Below are 21710 nucleotides of genomic sequence, written 5' to 3'. Positions count from 1 at the left end.
AGCATGAATTAAGTTATCGTTTTCAAGAAAATGTTTTTCACAAAAACAAAGTGCTCTGGTGCTAACCCAGATGACTTTGTTGTTTTTTTCATCACCCGATATTACATAAATACAAATTGTTAAACTGTGAAAATGTGATTAAATATATAAATTCATGTCTGATATATAAAATTATTAATGGTTTAACATCTCCTCCGCTCGGACAGTTTGTGGATGTAAGAACAGCCACACATCGAGTCTCTAGAGGTGCTGCAAGAGGGGACTGTGTTGTCCCACTAAGAAAAAGCACATTTGGTCAATCTGCCTTTTCCTTTAAATGCTGCACGAGTGGAATTCCATCCTAGTGACTGTCAGAAATCAAGAGACCTGTAATGTGTTTAAATCTCAACTTAAGGAATGGCTCATTAGGACACAGAACTTTGTGTCACCACTGAAAGAAGCTCTGCTGTTTATTTTGTTGTCGTTTACTGTCACCTGTTGCTGCTTTTTGGCTGCTCCATGTTTTAAAATGTTCTCCGTGTGTTTTATGTGTTTTATTACAACAAACGTGTAGACGGAGGTGTGTTCTACAAAAAAACGGCCCTTTGTGAAAGTTTTATTTTTTCTCAGAAATCGCCTCGATCAAGGCTCCGCTCCAAACTGATGCTCAGCCAAAGTTGACCTCTGGGGAGGTGTTCCGTGCATGTCCCACCGGGAGGAGGCCTCGGGGAAGACCTCAGACACGACAGAGAGACTGTCTCTCAGCTGTCCTAGGAACGCCTCGGGATCCCCCGGAAGAGCAGGAGGAGGTGTCTGGGGCGACTGCCTCTGCGACCCGGCCCCGGATAAGCGGCGGAAAATGGATGGATCAAACACAATTGTTCCACTGTCAGGTCGAACCGGACGTTGTCTGTCCTCTAGAGGGCAGCAGAACCCGCAGCATAACGACGCCACGGCAGCTGCAGTTCAACGCCATCTGGTGAAGCTTGAACAGGGACAGAAAGACACCCAACACAAGTGAAATGAAACACTGGATTTTAATGTGGTACCTCGACAGAAAAGATTCCATGGCCTCGCAGGACGAGGACGGTACAGTTTATTCACCCATTTTTTAACAGCTATTCTCGATGGAGAATATTTGTACATTCTCAAAGATATGTAGGATCTGACAGGCGTTCAGCATTCTGCATGAAGCCACACCTTTAAAACACATTTCAACATCACGTGCAGTTAAGAATACAAACTGAAATACTTAAGTCTTCCCATAAATCTACTGAATATAATGGCAAGCAACAATATTTTGTTAAAACTGAAGGATATCAAGATTAAAATAACTGACATTTAATCTTTAATCGTGTGATTGGAGATCTGGCCCGACTCTGTCTGCCATCCATACACGCGCGCGCGCGCACACACACACACACACACACGGCCGAGGTGGCATGCACGAGCGGAAATGCCTCCCTTAAAGGAAAGTGGGTGCACTCACAAGAAAACAGCGAATGTTAAAGCTTATTTCTTCCTCGACTCCTGAGTGACAGAAAGACAGCAGATTACACTCAGGTGTGTCGCAGCACCAGGTGGGTTGGCAGGTTTAAAGGGCTGAATGCTGGATAGCAGAACACGTTAGCGCCGCTCCTCTTCATCACGGTACGGCCAGTTGTAAAACAACGATTGAGATGGTGACGGTGCTTCCAGTGGAAGGACTCCGTCCACCGCCTGCAGCATCTACGAGTTGTCCCCCCCCCCCCCCCCCCCCGATCGAGTGGATGCAGACACTAATAAAGCTTTAGCAACAAAGGAATCCCTCTGAGAACAACCCCTATTCCTTAGTGTTTAAAAAACAACAACATATCAAACTGCTAAAATGTTTTTAAAATACACCAACATTCATCAGCAAAAAAAAAGACGCTCGGTCGGTTTCGAGGACAATATGGCCGGCGGGTTCCTCTGAATTATGGGCAAGCGGGTCCTCTTTCGCCCGAGCAGCAACTGAAGACAACACCTGGGGCCTTCGTGCCGGCGCCTCGCGCCAACGCGCCGGTAAAGCCCAGCGAGCTCGGCTGGACTTCAGCGCCTCCGGACAGGATGTGGGAGCAAAGACAAGCAAAACGTGCTGCGCTGTGCATCCCTTTTCGGTACATCTTAAGCAGCAGAGAGCAGCCGGCTACAGCATCACCATCACACACGAAGCGTCGACCCTTCACTCGACCAGGGCAGTCACAAACACGTAATCATTATTATTCTCGTGAGAAACTGTGGAACATGGATACATCAGACTACAAGCCTTCATTAATATCTACTTTAAAAAGGGACAGTTCACCCCCAAAATGTAAAAAAACACGCATTTCCCCTCTGAGCTGTAGTGGCTTTGATCCAATTCTGCTTTGGCTTCTCCTGATTATAGCTGAAGACCCAGAACTGACGGCGCTGTGACTCAAGATAACGCACGCCAGACCGGCTGACTAGCGGCGGTAGCCGTTAGCATTTACGTTCCCGTGTGAAACCATGATTAAGCTTACGTAGACCGCAGCAAAGTGACGCAGCGTGGTCCAGCAGACAGGAAACAGGAAACAGGAAACAGTTCCTGCTCATTCCTGTGGGAAATGCTTTCATGCCGTCTGGAGAGACGTCTCGGGCCGACGTCTCCAACACCAGAATCAGAATGGAGGAAACCCACTACAGGTAGGAGAGGGGATAATTCATCCGGCTCGTGTTCTACTGTACGCAGAACCTCAAGCATCTAAAAAGAACCCTGTGAGATTCAAGAGGCTTTAGAGGCCGTGACTTCAAAGTAGCTAAATAGCTACCAATAGCAAGTCTAATTTACAAATGTGGAATTAGGACACAGCTAAATGGCTTCACTCAATCCTTCGTTGCCATTACATAATAAATCGAATATATTTCTTCTTTAATAAATACGATTAGATTCTCTCCATGTCGTGCGTTTGTCTTTTCCCAACACTGTGAACCTTCTTTTTAATCGAGTCCTCGCCTTCTCCCCGCCCGGCTGTGGCTGAGCAGAAGACCGGTGGACACTTGTAGAAGAGGAGACAGACAGAGACAAAGCGAGCGGCTGTGATGTATGCGAATGGCGTGGACGGAGGGAGGGTGGCGTTCTGCCGCCTATCCGTCAGTGCCGTTCTTGTTGGGGGCGTTGGCGTTGATCGTGGTACCGTCTGGCTGCTGGCCATCTTTGCGAGGCGGCATCCTCTCGTTTATCCGGTCCAAGCCACGCGCCTCCTCAAAGTTACGGATCTTCCTCGTGGGAGAGAAGCCTTGAATGGCTGAAGTGTAGAACAGACAGCAAACAGAAACCCGTCAGAATGCCGGACGGCAGCAGCGGACTCCTCTACTGGAGCTTCTACACCAGCCGAGCCGAATCGGACTCTATGTGGACTAGATCAAACGCTGCATCAGTCTAGGACTCTAGGGAAAGCACAGATGAGAGAGGACACAACACATGCACAGCTAAACAACGACTCGTCGACCTCACACACCGGTAGGATCCCCTACAACCATGAACAGATCACACTCTGGAGACTTACGGTGATGCCGGAGGAGCCAAGGAAAGCAGGCGGACAGCGTGCAAGCGAGAAGCAAACGTGTGAGGACGGCACTGATCAAAGCCACCAAGCCAAACATGAAGAACATTCTGGCTTACAGGCTGGTTTACAGCCAGAGAAACCGGACCATGAATAACATTCTGACTTACAGGCTGGTTTACAGCCAGAGAAGCCTGACCTGAAGAACATTCTGACTTACAGGCTGGTTTACAGCCAGAGAAGCCTGACCTGAAGAACATTCTGACTTACAGGCTGGTTTACAGCCAGAGAAGCCTGACCTGAAGAACATTCTGACTTATAGGCTGGTTTACAGCCAGAGAAGCCTGACCTGAAGAACATTCTGACTTACAGGCTGGTTTACAGCCAGAGAAGCCTGACCTGAAGAACATTCTGACTTACAGGCTGGTTTACAGCCAGAGAAGCCTGACCTGAAGCCCCCCCCCCCCCCCCTACATAACAACCCCCCAGGTTCCTTCTGCGTTAGCGAGGGAAGAGTTTAATTCTTTATCCTAGCTTAGTCAAAAACGCACAGGATGAGAGCCTGAAACAGAAACGTGATGCTGATGTTAAAACCGTGATTTAGAAGCTGAGAAACCAATAATCAAGTAATGGATGAGTTCAATAAGAATGTATAGCTGCAGCGTTTTATGACGTTGAACATACAGTTCACGTAAATATCTTAAGTTAATGGCTAAAGGGTTAGAATGATTAGAATTACAACAAGAACAAACAGCATGAAGCTAAAGGCTCGGGCTAGCACTTTAGCTCACAGGTGAAACAAACATTATGCGTGACTGTTGAAAGAGTTGGATAAGAATAATGGAGAAGCGTTGAAGTAGCTAGCTGGGATGCATAACGGATAGCTGATAGCTATGCTAGCTGAACGGATCAAAGGTCCCAGTGGAAGCGATAAAATGTGTGTATTTTCTATGTATTCAAATCAAAGAGTTGATTGAAGTGTTCCGCTTTACAGTACTGCTGGTTATAAAGTTTATTTCTTGTTTTTTTATGAGTGCAATCAGCAAGAAGTCATGTACAATACTATAATAATCTAATCTAATCGAATAAGTGTGGGATACTAACGAAACAAAGACAAGAGAGAGGTGCACATTGAAGGGCGGAGCTGTGCGTAGCGGGTGAACGACACACGCGAGACATGAAAGGGGAGCCACAGCCATGCGTACCTTTTGCTTTAGCTGCTTCGACCGTCGCTATGTTAATGAGGAGGGGGGGAGAAAAGGGAGGCATCAAAGGCAGCAAATACAGCAAGAATACATCAGCATCTGCCCACTTGTGGCACTGACCCCCCCGGCCCAGCTCCAGAACTTTCTGCTGCTGGAGGGGGGTCCAGTCAAAGTCTGGGCAGTGCTTCCTGTGGCGGCCCTGCTATTATTGAAAGGTTTCATCCAACTGAGGCTTTCGGTTTTAGAATAATGAGGACATCCAATTGCAGGACGCTTGTTTCATCCAGACAGATGAGGAGATTCTAACATCTGAGCAAATTAATGACAATTAGTTCAAATAATGGAGATCAAGGGAAGACAGGCCAGAATGTTGGTGTTCTATCAATACTGCAAAATAAAACAACATCCACACGAGAGACGAGGAATATAGAAACATGCAGAATGAACTCATTCAGCCGTTTAAAGGACGCAGTAAATATGAGCTGCAGCGGAGAACAACAAACCGTCCTCCATCCAAGGCAACAAAACGCAACGTCGGATGGGTTGCATCATCACATCTTCATCTTCATCACTGCTCCTTAACTTCGCACCCACAGAGGAGAAGAGCGAAGAGCACACTCACCAGTCTGGAGGGTCTGCTTCCCCCCCGACAGCACGCCAACAGGAAGCGTCCCAGTCGGGGTCAGGCCTTTGAGAGTCAGCACGTTCTCACTTTCCTCCCTAGCCCACAGACAAAGACGGCAGAGAGCAGAGATTACACTGCAGCAGCGCACCCGCCCGAGGGCTAACACGCCGCTGTGGAACCTCGAGGTCGATGGTCCAACCATTGCTCCGCCCACTCACTGCTGATGAGCTCTAAACGCCTGCAGCCAAACCTCCAGCTCGCGTCCTGGTTCTGCAACTGGCTCACATTTAGCAGCTGAAGTCAGCGGTGTTTGTTTAGATGCGTTAGCACACATTTATACACTCGACTTTTCTCATCGTCCACCTTTTTGTTCGCCACTGAACGAATGAAACTGGGTTAGAGAACAAATCTAGTCCGACGTTTCTCTCTGACACCGTCGCTAGGCTAACACAAAGCTAGAGCAGCATACTACTCATCTCTAATAGAAGAGAACAAATCTAGTCCGACGTTTCTCTCTGACACCGTCGCTAGGCTAACACAAAGCTAGAGCAGCATACTACTCATCTCTAATAGAAGAGAACAAATCTAGTCCGACGTTTCTCTCTGACACCGTCGCTAGGCTAACACAAAGCTAGAGCAGCATACTACTCATCTCATCAGCATCTGCCCACTTGTGGCACTGACCCCCCCCCCGAGCAATGGAAGTAGAGATACGACTGTTGCTCTGGATAGTTTCACCCCCATTAACCTGCAGCAGTGCGGCTCTTGCCTCCCTCACCCACCCGGTCCAGCCAGATGGCCGTCCACTATGAGCCTTAGGTCCTGTCCAAGGTTTCTGCCTGTTAAAGGGAAGTTTTTCCCTTGCCTTGTGGGTCAAGTTGGGTTCTGTCTTCCCTGCAGGTCTTTCCCTGCTACACCTGTGAAGTGCCTTGAGATGACTTCCTGTTGTGATCTGGCGCTATATAAATAAAGTTGAATTGAATTGAATTGAATTGAATGATGCCGTTCTGCTGAGTCATGACTCATCTTGTGCCAGCTCATTAACCCTAACAGGACAACATTGGCTTTTCAAACACAATTGCATTGTCCACTTCTGATTTCATTCATGTCACCATGGTGACCGACCCTATTGTGCTCTTATGCGCTGTATAAATGTGAAGGAGCCTTTGCAGTGATATAATGGGGGGGGGGGGGGGGTAATCAAAGGAGGAGTATTGATGACAGGGTCAGACCTGAGGACGGAGAAGACTCGGGCCATTTTCCCCACAGCGCGAATCTTGTTCCTGATGACCTCCTTTCGCATCGCGGAGCTCCCACCTGAAACCAGCCCAGGAAGTAAGGATAGGGAAAACCACCTGAGGTACTCCATGGTGCCATTTACTAATGCAAAGGAACCCCATATGACATGGACACCTTGTGTGAGATGAACTGGGGGCTTAATGGTGTGCTGAGGACAGACAGCAATCTGCTGCGAGTCTTGGCTTGAATTGAATCGAATGGTTTATTTTGAATATATAAATACAAACAAATAAAGAAAGCAAAATGAAATGAATATTTAATATGTATATTGAATATTTAGGGCTTCTGTGATATGTAGTGCTGAGACGCATTTTCAAATCTCATTTCTGTCAAAGTGTCAAGCAGCCGGAATCATTTTCACGAGGACATTGTTGTCGCTCTCTCATCCTTACCTTCATACAAGTCGTCTACTTCTGACATGAGCTCGTCGTCAGAGCAGATGTTCAGGACGTTCACCAGCATCTCGGTCACTGAGGGGCAAAAGGTCAAACGTGTTGAGGGATGGCTTGTGTTGGCTTTCTCTGGAATCAGGATATTTACGTGGAAATTTCCTTACAGTTGATCATTTTCTAACTGACTGGTGTTTATGATATTCGACAGTCATGTAGGGTGGGGGGTGGGGGGGGTCTCTACCTCACCACCAAATTTAATCTGGATTGGATCCAGAATGGAGTCAGTAAAAAATATTACATTAGTAAAATATGCATTAAATTCACTCACAGTCATAAAGGGGTCCGATATGAACTACCATGAACAATGTCTTCTGGTTCCGATCCAGAATGAGGTCAGGAACAAATATTACATTAAAACCCATTTATGGATTCAAAAATTAGTTAAAAATATACATCAACTCTGATTCACTTTTACTTTTCATGGTTGGTGTATAAAGAGACCAAGAACAATCTAGAACCTTTTGATGCTGATCCAGATCACCATGTGGACGGTGTAGATCCAGTTAGGAGGGGAACGAGCTGCTTGGAGGAGGTCTGTGCTCTCCGAGTGATGTTCTAGTTGTATTAGTTTTTTTTTTATCTCCTAACAGGCTCTGCTACAGAATGAAAGCCTTTACATAAAAATAACCTTCATCTGTATCAATAAGCAGTAATATTTCATTATCGGCTTGTATAATCTCTTCCCCTCGGTCCTCATTAAACTCTACCGGGCGTGTGGAGAACGAGCAATAGCTGCACATCGCACGATGAAAAGCGGATTTGATCAAGTCCAGCGGATTCCGAGGCTACCGCTAGAAAGAACAGCTTTCTGCTTCAGCGTCAAACAAACCTTTCTCTCCAACGAAAGGCAAAGACCAGGTGAAGACGTCCATGAAGTTGGGCAGCCAGTAAGGGTGGGGCGAGCAGTTGAACTGACGGATGTTCATCACGTTGTTCTCGTACTTTAATACAGCAGCTAGGGTTGACAGATGGAAGAAGAGATTCAAAGCCCTGAAAATAATACAACATGGAAAGGATGAAAGAAAAATGTAAACCTTTGTTGTTGTAGACGTCCAGGTAATTTGGAGCTGAAAAGATAGTGATTAATGAAGGGAACCCTGTTGTCTGGCTTTTTCTGTACATCCGATATCTGTGAAGCCACAAGAAAAGATTCATCGTACACTCAAGTCGAACTATGCACCAAACGAATGGAATAATGTCATTACCTACCCGGCATCCTGTGCTTCGTGGGCTCTTATTACCGACAGCAAGTTGTTATTCACCAAAAAGTCACACACTGCTGAGTAACTGCAGAGAGAAAGAAAAGCACTGCCCTGTTAAACACAGTGGAGGTCAACCCGTCTCCAAACGCGTACCGTTAAGAGAACAGCAGTGACGGTCTCGCTGAAGGCCTCGCTGAAGGACTCGCTGAAGGACTCGCTGAAGGACTCGCTGAAGGCCTCGCTGGGGGGGGCACCGGAGGGTGTGTTCCAACTACAGGGGCATCACACTCCTCAGCCTCCCCGGTAAGGTCTCTTCAGGGGTACCGGAGAGAAGGGTCCGCTGGATAGCCGAACCTCAAGATTCAGGAGGTGCAATGTGCTTTTTGTCCTGGCGGTGGAGCTGTGGACCAGCTCTACACCCTCCGCAGGGTCCTTGAGGGTGCATGGGAGTTTGTCCAACCAGTCCACTTGTGTTTTGTGGACTTGGAGAAGGCATTGGACCGTGTCCCTCGGGGAGTCCTGCGGAGGGTTCTCCGGGAGTATGGGCTATCGGACCCCAAATTCTAACATTTAGAACGCTAATCAATTATTTGATTAATCATTGCAGCTCCAGCTCAAACTACTTTGTAAATTTACTAGCAAGTAGGTAATCAACAGGAAGCATGACATGACAGGCTCGTCTCTGCAGCCGCTCCTATAAGCCTGTTCACCATTAGCTTTATTGAACACATTGTGCTCAGGATCTTCGTACATGTTAACCTATTTTGCATAATTCACATTTGACGTGTTACCTGAATCTAAACAAGTTGTTTTTATCCATAAACAGTTTCTGACTTGTGAAAGTGCTTCACTGAATCAGTTTATTAAAAAGTGAAGCTACGTGACCTGAGCCTAGTCTTTAATTCTGTCATCATGTTATGTGTTCGTTTGCCATTATTCAACAATAATTAGTGCGCAGTTTGAGCAGTATGTTTAAATAAAACCCTTTGTGTGTCTGACCCGGGAGCAGGAGAAGCCGCTTTTATCCCGGACACTGAACTTGGACAGATGGACTGGGTTGAAACGAGAACACAAACAACTGTCAAAAGGTTCATGAATGACCAGCGAGAGCATAACAACAGCTAGCCTGCAAACGCTGTAGCATTACTTATATCCCAGTCCTGCAGCGTTTGCTGTATTTGTCCAGTGTGAATTTACTCCCCGTTTCATCGCCAGGTTTAACACATACTTGAGATCCTACATACTATTTAAGACTTTTAAATATCATCTTGGTGAGGAACTTCAGATAGAGTCTGGGTGGCTGTGTGCGGGCTAACATTAAGGAAGCCACATTTACAGTAACAAAGGACTCGTCTCTGTAGCGCTAAAGCAGATGTGCTCCCGGCTATTCAAAATTGATGTCATAATAGCATCATGAACAGCACTGAGTTTGGTACCACGGTGAGATTTAGTACACCTGTGAATTATTAGTGCAGTTGGAATGATGAAGAAAATCATTTTATTTGATACCTGAAAAAGTAAGAGCATCCTCGGACAGAGTTGTGATTGAAGTGTTCGGTTGTCTTTTCACTGCCGAAGTCCTCTCCGGGGTCGGCCCAAATTAGGTCGCACATTGGGCCGAATGCCGGAGGCTCTTTAAACCTGTCTAACTGTTGAGCACAAAACATCATTTAATGGAGATGCTGCATGGTTTAGAGCAGGGGTTCCCAACCGTTTCTAGCTTTTAATATGTTCTCGCACCTCCTACAAAGGTAATAGCTCATATGATGAAGATAAAGAAAGCAATTTATCCTAAAGGTCAGTAACACATTTACTGAAGCCAAATTTTTGAGTGACATGGAAAGGGAAGAAAAAAAAAAAAAAGACAATGATTGTAACAAATTGAAATAGAAACAGCACACAAAAGTTAAGATTTTCATTCAGTGCAAGTGTAAATTAAGCCCAAAAAATTTTCGAACTAACATTAAAATAAAATGTACAAATTTAGAATTTGCGTTTAAAAAGGTATCAGCAAAAATAATAATACATTTGAATGTTTAACCATTAAACAGTCAAATATACTCCCCCTTGAAGTGGCACCTTATCGTGGTGGGGGAGTGCGAGTACCCAAACGATCCCAGGGTCGATGTTGGGGGCTTTATGCTCCTGTCCGGGTGTCCCAAGGCAAACAGGTCCTCAGTGACGGGTTAGACTAAGAGCAGTTCGAAAACCCCTTTGAAAATATTACTAGCAAGGACCGTGACGTTGCCCGGTATGGCGCAACCGGGGCCCCACCCTGCAGCCAAGCCTGGGGTCGGGGCTTGTGTGCGAGCACCTGGTGGCCGGGTCTCCGCCCACGGAGCTCAGCCGGGCTCAGCCCAAAAGGGTGACGTGGGCCCAACCTCCGGTGGACTCACCATCTGCCAAGGGAACCATAGAGGACAGTGGGGGGGGGGGGTTGAGCCAGAGCTTGAGCGGGAGGTTTAGCAGTACTGTCTAGATAGTCGGCTCACCTCCACCCACAGTTTAGGCTCTGGAACCCAACCACCAGTCTACATTTCTCTGGCGTTGCCCACGATGTGGTGTGAGTTTGCTTATAGCTCCACAGCTCAGCCACCATGTGGTTTATCCCGGTGAACGAGTGGGTCACCTTCCTGCGCCTTCGGGTCAGGGACTGGTGTCTCACTGCTGTTTCGGCCTACGGGCCGAAAGGCAGTGCAGAGTACCCAGTCTTCTTGGAGTCTTTGGGAAGGGTACTGGTTAGTGTTTCGACTGGAGACGCCATTGTTCTTCTGGGGGATTTCAACACCCCGGCTGAAGTCCCCGAAGTCAAGTCAAGCTCCTCGGTGTTGGGGCACCGGGGGTGGATGAGAGTCGCCCTGAGTATCTTAAGTCCCTGGATGGTTAACATGTCTCTGCAATATCGCATGACGGTCAGGGACAGTTCATCTGGACTGGCAGACCATAGTGCTGGTTCTCTTTTTCAAGAAGGGGGACTGGAGATCCCAACTACAAGGGGTTCACGCTCCTCAGCCTCCCGGGGAAAATCTATCCCAGGGTGCTGGAGAGGAGGATTATAGCGATAGTCGAACCTCAGATGCAGGAGGAACAATGTGGTTTCCGTCAGGGTCGTGGAAGACCGAGGACACGCAGGATATCCATGTCCCTCGGCTGGCCTGGGAACACCTTGGGATACCCTGGAGGTGGCGTCTGGGGACAGGGAAGTCTGCACATCCCTGCTGAGACTGTTGTCTCTGCGACCTGGCCCCGGACGAGCGGTGGAAGATGGATGGCATTCAAATTTATCCATTTATTTTCGCTAAATTGCATAATCCAAGGTTACGCAACCCCTAAAAGCTGATTTTGCACCCCTGATTGGGAACCCCTGGTTTAGACGTATTTCCTATACTACTCACGAAACTACTGCGATGACTGCAGCATTGCTTTCTTGATCGAATATACAAAAAAATATATATATATTATAAAACTAACTAGAAGAGAGTAAATAGTGCCTGGTAGCATGACGCTAATTCAGCGTGTTGCAATAACCTCACGTGTCAGGGAGTGGTAACTTACTTTCCTTATGTCGTCTAAGCAGTTGATCTCAGGTGACAGTCCACCATGTACACACAAAAACTGTTGGTTGAGGAGGGCAGCGAGGGGAAGGCAATCAAAGGCCTCCATACAGGCATCATACACCCGTTCAGAGTATTTAATTTTACCTGCAGCAAACACATGGCAACAACACAAAACATGGTTCATTGTTCCAGCTCAAACCACACAAAAATATCTGTAATAATTGTTTTGGGAAATACAGTATAGCCACAAATGGGCAAAAAATAAAAATCTGTTGCATTTGTCCGATGATATGAAGAACTCTGGAGCTCTTCTGCAAACAGCAGGGCTGGTTATATTTTCCAGGAAGTTTCTGGCATGTCACACGATGGATGGATGGAGTTAAAAGAGGGAATGGATACAGAGAACATATACGGCTGAGTTACTCCTATTTTATCACATGCTATTGTAAAATATCCAGTCACTGCCAAAACAGAAATCAAGCAGATGTTTGTGTGTTAGATGAGCGGCTACTTGAGATGGAGGTGAGCTGGAGCTTTGGTGGCCAAAGAGCCTCAAATACTGTATTTTAAGAGAGGAGCATGGAATGATGCAGGCTTCAACAGGTTCCAAAGCATGAAAGTGATATTATTATTAACAGTAATAGTAGTATCATGAATGACGATGGATCATGATTGACGACTATAGCCCACAGGTTCTCCAGCTTCCTCCCACCACCAAACACATGGCATGCAGGTGAACCGGTGACTCTAAAGTATCGGGAAGCATGAATGTTAGTGGGACGGGTTGTGTTTTTCTATGTAGTCCTGTGATGAACTGGTGACCGGTCCAGGGTGAACCCCACCTCCCACCTAGTAGCTACCAAGTAAGGTAGTTCACACTTGTGATCATCTAGGACTTCACATCCACAATAAGATGTGATTTGATTCACTGTGCCGAAACGACGAGTCAGTACTTAAAAGAAACGAGATCAAGGAGCAGAGCACATCAAATCTCTCCTGCAGCGACATACGCAGGAGAACGAAAATGGAAAGCAATTTAGGTGGAGCACACAATGAACCCCGAGTAAGTGAAGATGGCACTGTAACTACCGAGTGATGACTTTCCTACTCCTGCAGCTTCATCTGCTCATGTAGTTTACCTCTCGCTGCTTTCACAAAGAAAAAGAGTGCGTATTACACCTCGCCTACACCACTGAAAGGTGCCACAGCGTGTGTCTGTGTGTGTGTGTGTGTGTGCGCACAGATGAGGTGTTATGTGGGTGGAAGTGCATGGAGATGTCGTGAGTCTATTTGCAGCTGGCTGTCTTAGCTGTCTACCAAACTGTCTTTGTTCTAGGGTGCATACTAATGTCTCCACACCTGCTTCACAAGGATTCGACTGTCACAGATTCAAATCAGAGTGTGTGCGCAAGAGACAGAGACAAAGACAGAGAGAGAGAGACAGAGCGAGAGACAGAGAGACTGTTCTCATGACAAATAAATTGCTATTAATTCTAATCACAATTTCCTACAGCCCTAAACAATGACTTCGGATTGCTTTATTTTGTCCAATAAACAGTCTAAAATTTAAGATTCATCATCATAAATGGGCAAATAAATTAGCTGAAATTGAGATGCAATGAAATGTCTTTGGATTCTCTGACTACAGCTCTGCCTACACCAGAATTCCATTTATAAAGCGGGTGCTATGCCACACTCTTTATTGCCAGGCATCTGGAATCCAGACAGAGAGCACATTCGACTGGCGGAGAGATGCGCTGTACTCACATTCCTGCTTGAAGGTGAAGTACTCTGTGAGGTGCCGGCACTCATGGTTCCCACGCAGGAGGAAGAGTGTGGTGGAGTGGTTGATCTTGAGCGACCAGAGGTAGAGAACACACTGAGAGGCCAGATAGAGAAGATGAAAAGTCAAACGTTCACAGACAGAAAAATAATCTGGTCCAAATGCAACAAGATTTCAGTTTCTCCAACCGGTAAAACTCAGACTTGAAGCCGTCCCTGTCTCACTTAAGACACCTTGTTGCTGCAACAACTTACAAATTACCTGCTCATTACAATACCCATTACGTCCCCCAGAATGTGAGTTGGTGTCTTAACAGAACCCAAAGATATTCAGCGGAGCATAATAAATAAATAAAAGCAGTAACTGCTCACACAAGAGAAACTGGAACCAGAGAAGATTGGAGATTCATCGATTATCAAGGAGGCGGCTTGCACAAATTCGAAGAACAAACTTCTCCACTGATCGACTAAGTCTTTCATACACTGATCTCAATTTTATTTAATTGTCTGCAAATCAACACGATAGATGGAATGTAGAAGGAAAAAAGGCCTGATGTGTGGAGGTGGTAGGTATACGTGTAGCGAGGTTCTGTGCCTTGATGCCTGATGTGTGGAGGTGGTAGGTATACGTGTAGCGAGGTTCCGTGCATTGATGCCTGATGTGTGGAGGTGGTAGGTATACGTGTAGCGAGGTTCCGTGCATTGATGCCTGATGTGTGGAGGTGGTAGGTATACGTGTAGCGAGGTCCGTGCCTTGATGCCTGATGTGTGGAGGTGGTAGGTATCCGGCTCACTGGTCATAATTTGCATAGTGTGTAAAAAAGAATTACCCCTCGCGTGGATCAATAAAGGCTTGATAACATACCTCAATGCTGAAGTATCCTCGATCTACGTAGTCCCCGAGGAAGAGATAGCGCGTGTTACTGGGTGGTCCTCCCACTTCGAACAGCTTCATAAGGTCAAAGAACTGGCCGTGAACATCACCACATACTGGGAAAACACAAACACGCTGCTGTTAACAGACCAGGTCAGGATGAGTTGTGTTATGTGCTGTCCAGGAGAATGCACACCAGCACCAGCCATCGAAACCAGCACAAAACAAACTATCGGGGTCGGGCATCGGGAAAACGGTTCCAAAGGAACCATTAGGAAATCTCGATGTTTGATCCCGTTTGTTGGATCCTAATCCCATTTCAGGTTCTGTGGTGGTTCCGTAGGTTTACATGGGTGCTTTGAACCGGGCTCCACCAGGGACCACAGCTCTGCCCTGTATAATGCAGGGGAGGGTGTACGACGAACCGAGCTAAGCACCAACACCGACACGCGAGTCTGTCTCAGTCCTCAGCCTCCTCCTCCTCACAATTTAGCAAGCTAAATGTAAATGATAAACCTGACCAGGGGGTGACCTGTACTTATTTATTTATGTTCATGTTTGGCATCAGTCAATAATAACCTGCTTTTCCTCAAAAGCCATGAAAACAAGTCTTTTCTCGTTTGCGTGTACGAGCAGATATTCAGAAGCAGTAAAACCAAACCTGAATATTCCATAGCTGTAATGAGATTTGATGCAACGGCACTCACTGGCTTGGTTCTTCCTCTGACCGAGGGCAACGTGGGTCATCGGAACCGCAGCACGCCGCTTCTTCTGTGTTTAATGCGGTCAAACCAAATTTTTAAAAGTTCACCCCACCCTCTAATAAGACTCTGCAGAGGCTGTAGCTGCCCGGTCACTGAAAGCTGACAAGCCATGATAAAAAAATAATCTTCCACATGCAATAGTTTGATATTTTTACGCCGAGTCATTGATCAGTCCATGGTGAGTCTCAGCTGGCTGGTGCCTTTATGGTCTGTCAGATGTTGAGGAGCATATAGACCATACCCAGGTCCCTCTAGACCACCAGGAGACACATTGAAGTGGAATGTTCTCAAACCGCGAGACATTCAAGGCCAGTTTTTCCATCATGTTTCTTTAAACTGATGGAAACCGCACGGTAACATAGACGAACCAGGGCACTGCTATAACATGCTTTTCTTGAGTATGCTGAATTTAGGACACCCAAAGGTCAGCCAAGAGGGAGCAGATGCTTTTTGAGAACTGACTGATGGCTGATCCGACTCGGACAGCCTGTAGAGCGTGAGACCGCAGCGTGGAACTGGGCAGACACCAGCTGCTGCCATGCAGAAACAGTGCTGCAACGGGATAGGGCGCTATGTTTAATCTGTATTCACAGTACTATTTGTACTGTCTTGGAATGTATTCTGCATCCAGCAGTTAATCCCTCACATTACCTACCAAAGTAGAACTGGGAGAATCTTGGAGTACCACTGGGGGCTCCTCAAATACTACCTGGATATACTTTAGAGGACCTCGTGTTTGAGGTCAGGATTAGCATCTACGTAGTCCTGCTTGTTATGGCAGAGTGTGTTTTCCTTAAACATACCAAGGCAGGGTAAGGTATCGATTATTAGAGGGCATTTGCACACTGGCCCCGCAGTCAACGGACGGTGGCTGAGTTAAATGTTAAATGGACTGCGCTTATATAACTCTTTCTGCACCTTCGCGGTGCCCAAAGCTTTACAATTAAGTCTCGCATTCACACACTCATTCACACAGAACGAAGTTCCAAATCAGCCAGCAAACCCAGACCTGTGCATGCCTATGTGAAGTATCAGAGGGTGTCTGGACTCTCATCAACGGGCCTACCTGTTATCGGCGCCTCGACTTCCAGCATGCACTTCTCCTGGCGGAGGATGTTGGCCCCATCACTGATGATCCTCAGAGCCACGTCCTCCTCCACCCTGCCCTCTTTTACGAGGTGGTTGCGGAGCAGCTCAGCATTGGGTTTGCCATTTTCAAAGAGCTCTTTCAAGGTCAGTTTATGTTGTGGAGGGTATGGCACAGCTGTTTGGAGGAAAAGAGCAACATCAGCTATAAAAATCAATGGAGGGGGGGGGGGGGGGGCTAAAGGTGTTCTGAAATGATTTGTTGTTAGTTTCTTTGCTTTAATGGAGGTTATATCGCTTTTTCAGAATGAAATCCCAGGAAGTGTGGAGGTATGGAAGGAAAAATGTACCATCTCACACCCATCATAAGAAGATTTTATAGCTTCATAGAAACACAGAGCAGCAGTATCTTTTGCGCTGCAGTTTGCATTGCATTAAATTGCAATGATGAGCAGTCCCAGTCACATTACTGAGTCACAAAGGGGGATTAATGCACACACCTTCGGGATAATTGCATGCACAACATACACACGCTGTACCTCACTTGACAAACCCTGAGCCCCCCCCACACACACACACACACACACACACACAATCCTTTTACTGCCACCACAAAACGCCAATGGTTTCAAGGCTGAGACCTAAGAGCTTTAAGGCCGAGACAATTATGAGCGCAGCATTTAAAACTGTGTCAACGACAGTGTGCATATGTGCCGGGAATCGAACCGGCAACCTCTCGATCATAAGCCGACCCGCTCAAAATGTGCTTTCTTGTGTGATAGTTTGTTTGTGTAAAGAATGCTAATTTTTAATATATATAGATTTTTAATATAACTTTTTAACCGCTGACAATCAAATAGTGTAATCTGTAGGGTTCCTAAAGTTATTAATCTTATTGTGATGAAGTCCCACCAGACATGAATTTAACCAGGCGTCACTGATCCCATTAAGTACTGCAGTGTGTAAAGCTAGTCGGGTATTATTACACTTTGTATTACCCATACGGACACTAAAGTGAAAAGGAGGGTGTTAAAATGGGTAACGTTTCCAAAGCTACTACAGGTATCATAAAAACAGAGTCAAATCTTGCCAGTGCACGGCTGCACCGGTGGTCCCATCGGTGCACGGCTGTACCGGAGCCCCCCCCCCCCCATCAGTGCACAGTGAATCCCACACCTCACGCGCGACAAACTTTAGATTTTTATTCATCAAGATCCATCCAGACATTTTCCCATAATCCTGCTAACAAACAAACGCACAGAGAGAAATGGCGTCAGAAACCTGACCTCGATGGTGGAGGTCATCAGAGACTTGGTGCCTGAGCTCGTCGACTGCATTCCTCACATTAGTGCAGCTCGTTTTTCAGTTCTAGATTTTCTTTTAAATATATATATCTGTGACAAATCCTGTAACAAGTGCTGCAGCTGCAATAAAACAAAGGCTCCGAGTGTGGCCCTGGTTCCAGCGGTACGGGTTACCTGCTCTGTGCACGTGACTCGTATCACACTCGTATTGGAACGCCCACGCCGAGGGCCAGCTGTCATGCGCTGACCAGCGTGGTATAAACGAACAGCAAGTGCTGCCCGGCCCACAGGGAGTGGCTGCGAACAAAGCCGTAAGCCGAGGTACGCGCCTTAAGGACAGATTAGCTAAAGCCTCTATTAGCTTCCAGATTCAGCGCCTGTTTACTTCAAAGCCTCGTCGTCACACTGATGGAAGGCTCCTGCTGGAACAAAGCTAGAGCCAGTGACAAAATGATGACCTAGAAAAGGCCGCATAATGAGAACGAGATAACCAGACGGTGAAGCTTTTACCGGTAATTACCCTCGGTGGGCAACGACAGCTGACCCCCCCCCCCCCCCCCCCATTCCATCGCAACAGGAACGATGGCCCAGCCACCCAGCAATAATCAGTACAATAACAGTCACTTCCAGTTTGGTTTGTCTGTACAGTTAAAACAGAACTCGTCCCAAACGGGCTGCACCGACGACTGACAATGGAACCAGCCCCTCGATTGTTGTGGCACAGAAACCAAACACACACACACACACACACACACACACACACACAGACTGGGCTGCGACGCCCACGCCGCCCGGCATGACAACTGACGACCCAAGACGCGGTTCTAGCCTGCCACCGAGGGTAAGGTTCTGGGCGGCGACACGAGCCATCGGCTGGAATATGTTCTCCATTGTTTCAAAACCCACACGATCAACGGGGATCGAGTTACAGAGACGTGGCTCAGCAGAAATGAATGGATCAGCCGGCGTGGTTGGATGAATGATGAAGTCCACTTCAGCTTGCTCTCATTACTAGTGAAGCGTTAGCATTGCAGGCCTCGGGTTTATTCTCTAGGTTTAGTCTGGTCTTTCTCCATGTCTTACAGAACCGTGATGTCATTTCAGACTTTCTGCATTTGATATGTTATGAAATATGAAAGCACTTATCTTCCTTTTTTATCCTGACAGAATATATAATATGTTCCAACGGGCCCTCCTACAGCCCCCAGGTAGTCTACTGGTCACGCCCTCCTACAGCCCCCAGGTAGCCTACCGGTCACGCCCTCCTACAGCCCCCAGGTAGCCTACTGGTCACGCCCTCCTACAGCCCCCAGGTAGCCTACCGGTCACGCCCTCCTACAGCCGCCAGGTAGCCTACCAGTCACGCCCTCCTACGGCCACCAGGTAGCCTACCGGTCACGCCCTCCTACAGCCCCCAGGTAGCCTACTGGTCACGCCCTCCTACAGCCCCCAGGTAGCCTACCGGTCACGCCCTCCTACAGCCCCCAGGTAGCCTACTGGTCACGCCCTCCTACAGCCCCCAGGTAGCCTACCGGTCACGCCCTCCTACAGCCGCCAGGTAGCCTACTGGTCACGCCCTCCTACAGCCCCCAGGTAGCCTACTGGTCACGCCCTCCTACAGCCACCAGGTAGCCTACTGGTCACGCCCTCCTACAGCCACCAGGTAGCCTACCGGTCACGCCCTCCTACAGCCGCCAGGTAGCCTACCGGTCACGCCCTCCTACAGCCCCCAGGTAGCCTACTGGTCACGCCCTCCTACAGCCACCAGGTAGCCTACTGGTCACGCCCTCCTACAGCCACCAGGTAGCCTACTGGTCACGCCCCCCTACAGCCCCCAGGTAGCCTACTGGTCACGCCCACCTACAGCCACCAGGTAGCCTACTGGTCACGCCCTCCTACGGCCACCAGGTAGCCTACCGGTCACGCCCTCCTACAGCCCCCAGGTAGCCTACTGGTCACGCCCTCCTACAGCCCCCAGGTAGTCTACTGGTCACGCCCTCCTACAGCCCCCAGGTAGTCTACTGGTCACGCCCTCCTACAGCCACCAGGTAGCCTACCGGTCACGCCCTCCTACAGCCCCCAGGTAGCCTACTGGTCACGCCCACCTACAGCCACCAGGTAGCCTACCGGTCACGCCCTCCTACAGCCACCAGGTAGCCTACTGGTCACGCCCTCCTACAGCCCCCAGGTAGCCTACTGGTCACGCCCCCCTACAGCCCCCAGGTAGCCTACCGGTCACGCCCTCCTACAGCCGCCAGGTAGCCTACTGGTCACGCCCCCCTACAGCCACCAGGTAGACTACTGGTCACGCCCTCCTACAGCCACCAGGTAGCCTACTGGTCACGCCCCCCTACAGCCCCCAGGTAGCCTACTGGTCACGCCCACCTACAGCCACCAGGTAGCCTACTGGTCACGCCCTCCTACAGCCCCCAGGTAGCCTACTGGTCACTTGTTATTTTCATGGAAAACTTCATTTGACTTGGGGTTCTATATTTCCGCTTTCCCTTCTTCCCTGTCACGTTCCTATTCTCTCACCAACATGTGGCTGGCCATGTTGGGAACATCACTGGGGAGATTCTTTCCACAATTAACTCCCCCCCCCCACCCCCCACCCCCCCTACTGGCTCACACAGCAGCATTCCAGTGCTCTGGCAGGACACTCTCCCAGTGTCCTTGTAGACAGACGACGATGTGGGCCGAGTTGGCGTTGAGAAGTCAGGTTGGCGCTGGTGGTGTTGCCGGGGGTGGGGCTAGTTTCCCAAGCGACCTCAGACTTGGCTTGGCCCGTCCCGGCCTGGACTGAAACAGCATATTATGTCCCGTCTGTCCAATGGGGACGCAACAACCTTAGCGTGCAGGATTCCACCCTGTTGATCTCTGCTGCTGACCGCAGCAATCCTTGGACATGCAAACCGGAGAGCGGCGGTCCCGGGAATTGATACTTCATCCATCCTAAATGTCAAGGACACTGGGTCCCGGCGTGGGACGTCCCGCGTCAGGACACTGGGTCCCTGCGTGGGACGTCCCGCCTACGATGAGGTGTAATACATATAGCAATGGAAACCTCTAGACATTTACTGTTAGAATTGATCGATTGTGAAACCATGTGGATAAATAGTGGAATAACAAAATAACTACTTTAGATATCAGTTACGTCACTGTGTGTGTTATATTAGCCCTATTTGCTATAAAACCTTTTAACCGCGATGTCCTTTATAACAGGCAAAGGGTTTGGACAAAGTTATTCCGAAAGCTACAGGTGATTTCCAATCAATGGGGTTCATCAAAATCAGATCAATGGGTGGTAATGAAAGCAGCGCGGTGGTGTGGATCAGGCGGGGCGCTCACCTTTCACCGGCCGCTCCGTGGTGGACTGTTTCTCCGGTTTCTCTTTACCCTTCGCGGACATCCTCGCTTCGTCTCTGGGCTAATTTCGGGGCTATAATCCCGTGCAGCTCTTTCGCCAGCTAGCCCGAGGACAAGCTAGCGCACCGAGCTAGCGCACCGAGCCGCGGCAGCCGTCCGCCCCGTCCCGACGTCGTTGCGGTCGGCGGTGGGAACGCTGAAGACGAGCTACCCGAAGAGCCCCAGCGCTTCTCGGGATTGACCTAGCTCTATTGAACGAGCTAACTTGCAGAAACATTCATTCCAGCGAGGAATTGCAAGACAACGTCGTTACGTTGTCATAAATGTTGCAGAAAAATTAAAGGTTATCTAGAAAAAAAATCTAAAAAAAAAGAAGCGCCCGATGACAGAGGAGCAGCTACCAAGAACAGCCAATAGCACCTGGACTCTGCGCCGCTGCTGTTAGCATCTGATCCGAGTTCGCTGCTCCTCTCCAGCTAGCTAGCAGCTAACACGGACGGAGACGGGCGTCTCGTCTCTCCGGACAAATGTCAGCAGCACAGAAAGCCGCGTCCGTTCGAGACGCAGCGGCTTCCCTCGGATTAGACGCTAATCTGACAGCGAGTGAGGAGGAGGAGGAGGAGGAGGAGCAGCAGGGATGGGACGAACGACACCGGCGCGTCAGCACCGT

The 21710-nt window shown here is 48.3% G+C and overlaps 1 protein-coding gene across 3 annotated transcripts; it reads right to left on the bottom strand.

Annotated features, from left to right (window-relative positions):
* Window positions 1-1736: 1736 nt before the first annotated feature.
* Window positions 1737-21349, bottom strand: ppp3cca (protein phosphatase 3, catalytic subunit, gamma isozyme, a). 3 transcript variants are annotated; one of them, XM_068738829.1, is made up of 14 exons: window positions 21023-21349; window positions 16351-16548; window positions 14512-14636; window positions 13632-13743; window positions 11863-12008; window positions 9817-9956; window positions 8315-8392; window positions 8140-8234; window positions 7935-8060; window positions 7046-7123; window positions 6587-6671; window positions 5352-5449; window positions 4721-4756; window positions 1737-3266 (listed from the first exon to the last, which is right to left on the bottom strand). In XM_068738829.1, the coding sequence occupies exons 1-14, from the start codon at window positions 21081-21083 to the stop codon at window positions 3106-3108; spliced, it is 1539 nt and encodes a 512-aa protein (XP_068594930.1). In that variant the 5' UTR covers window positions 21084-21349; the 3' UTR covers window positions 1737-3105. The 3 variants fall into 3 exon arrangements, with proteins under 3 accessions (XP_068594930.1, XP_068594931.1, XP_068594929.1); XM_068738830.1 differs by having other exon boundaries at window positions 4730-4756; window positions 6587-6664; window positions 7054-7123; XM_068738828.1 differs by lacking the exon at window positions 4721-4756.
* Between the last annotated feature and the right edge of the window lie 361 nt (window positions 21350-21710).

The sequence above is a fragment of the Brachionichthys hirsutus genome, chromosome 4, assembly GCF_040956055.1.
Source record: "Brachionichthys hirsutus isolate HB-005 chromosome 4, CSIRO-AGI_Bhir_v1, whole genome shotgun sequence".
In the NCBI taxonomy this organism is placed as follows: domain Eukaryota; kingdom Metazoa; phylum Chordata; class Actinopteri; order Lophiiformes; family Brachionichthyidae; genus Brachionichthys; species Brachionichthys hirsutus.
Note: the sequence above shows the minus strand (reverse complement) of the source record. Positions and strands in the feature narration are given on the sequence as shown.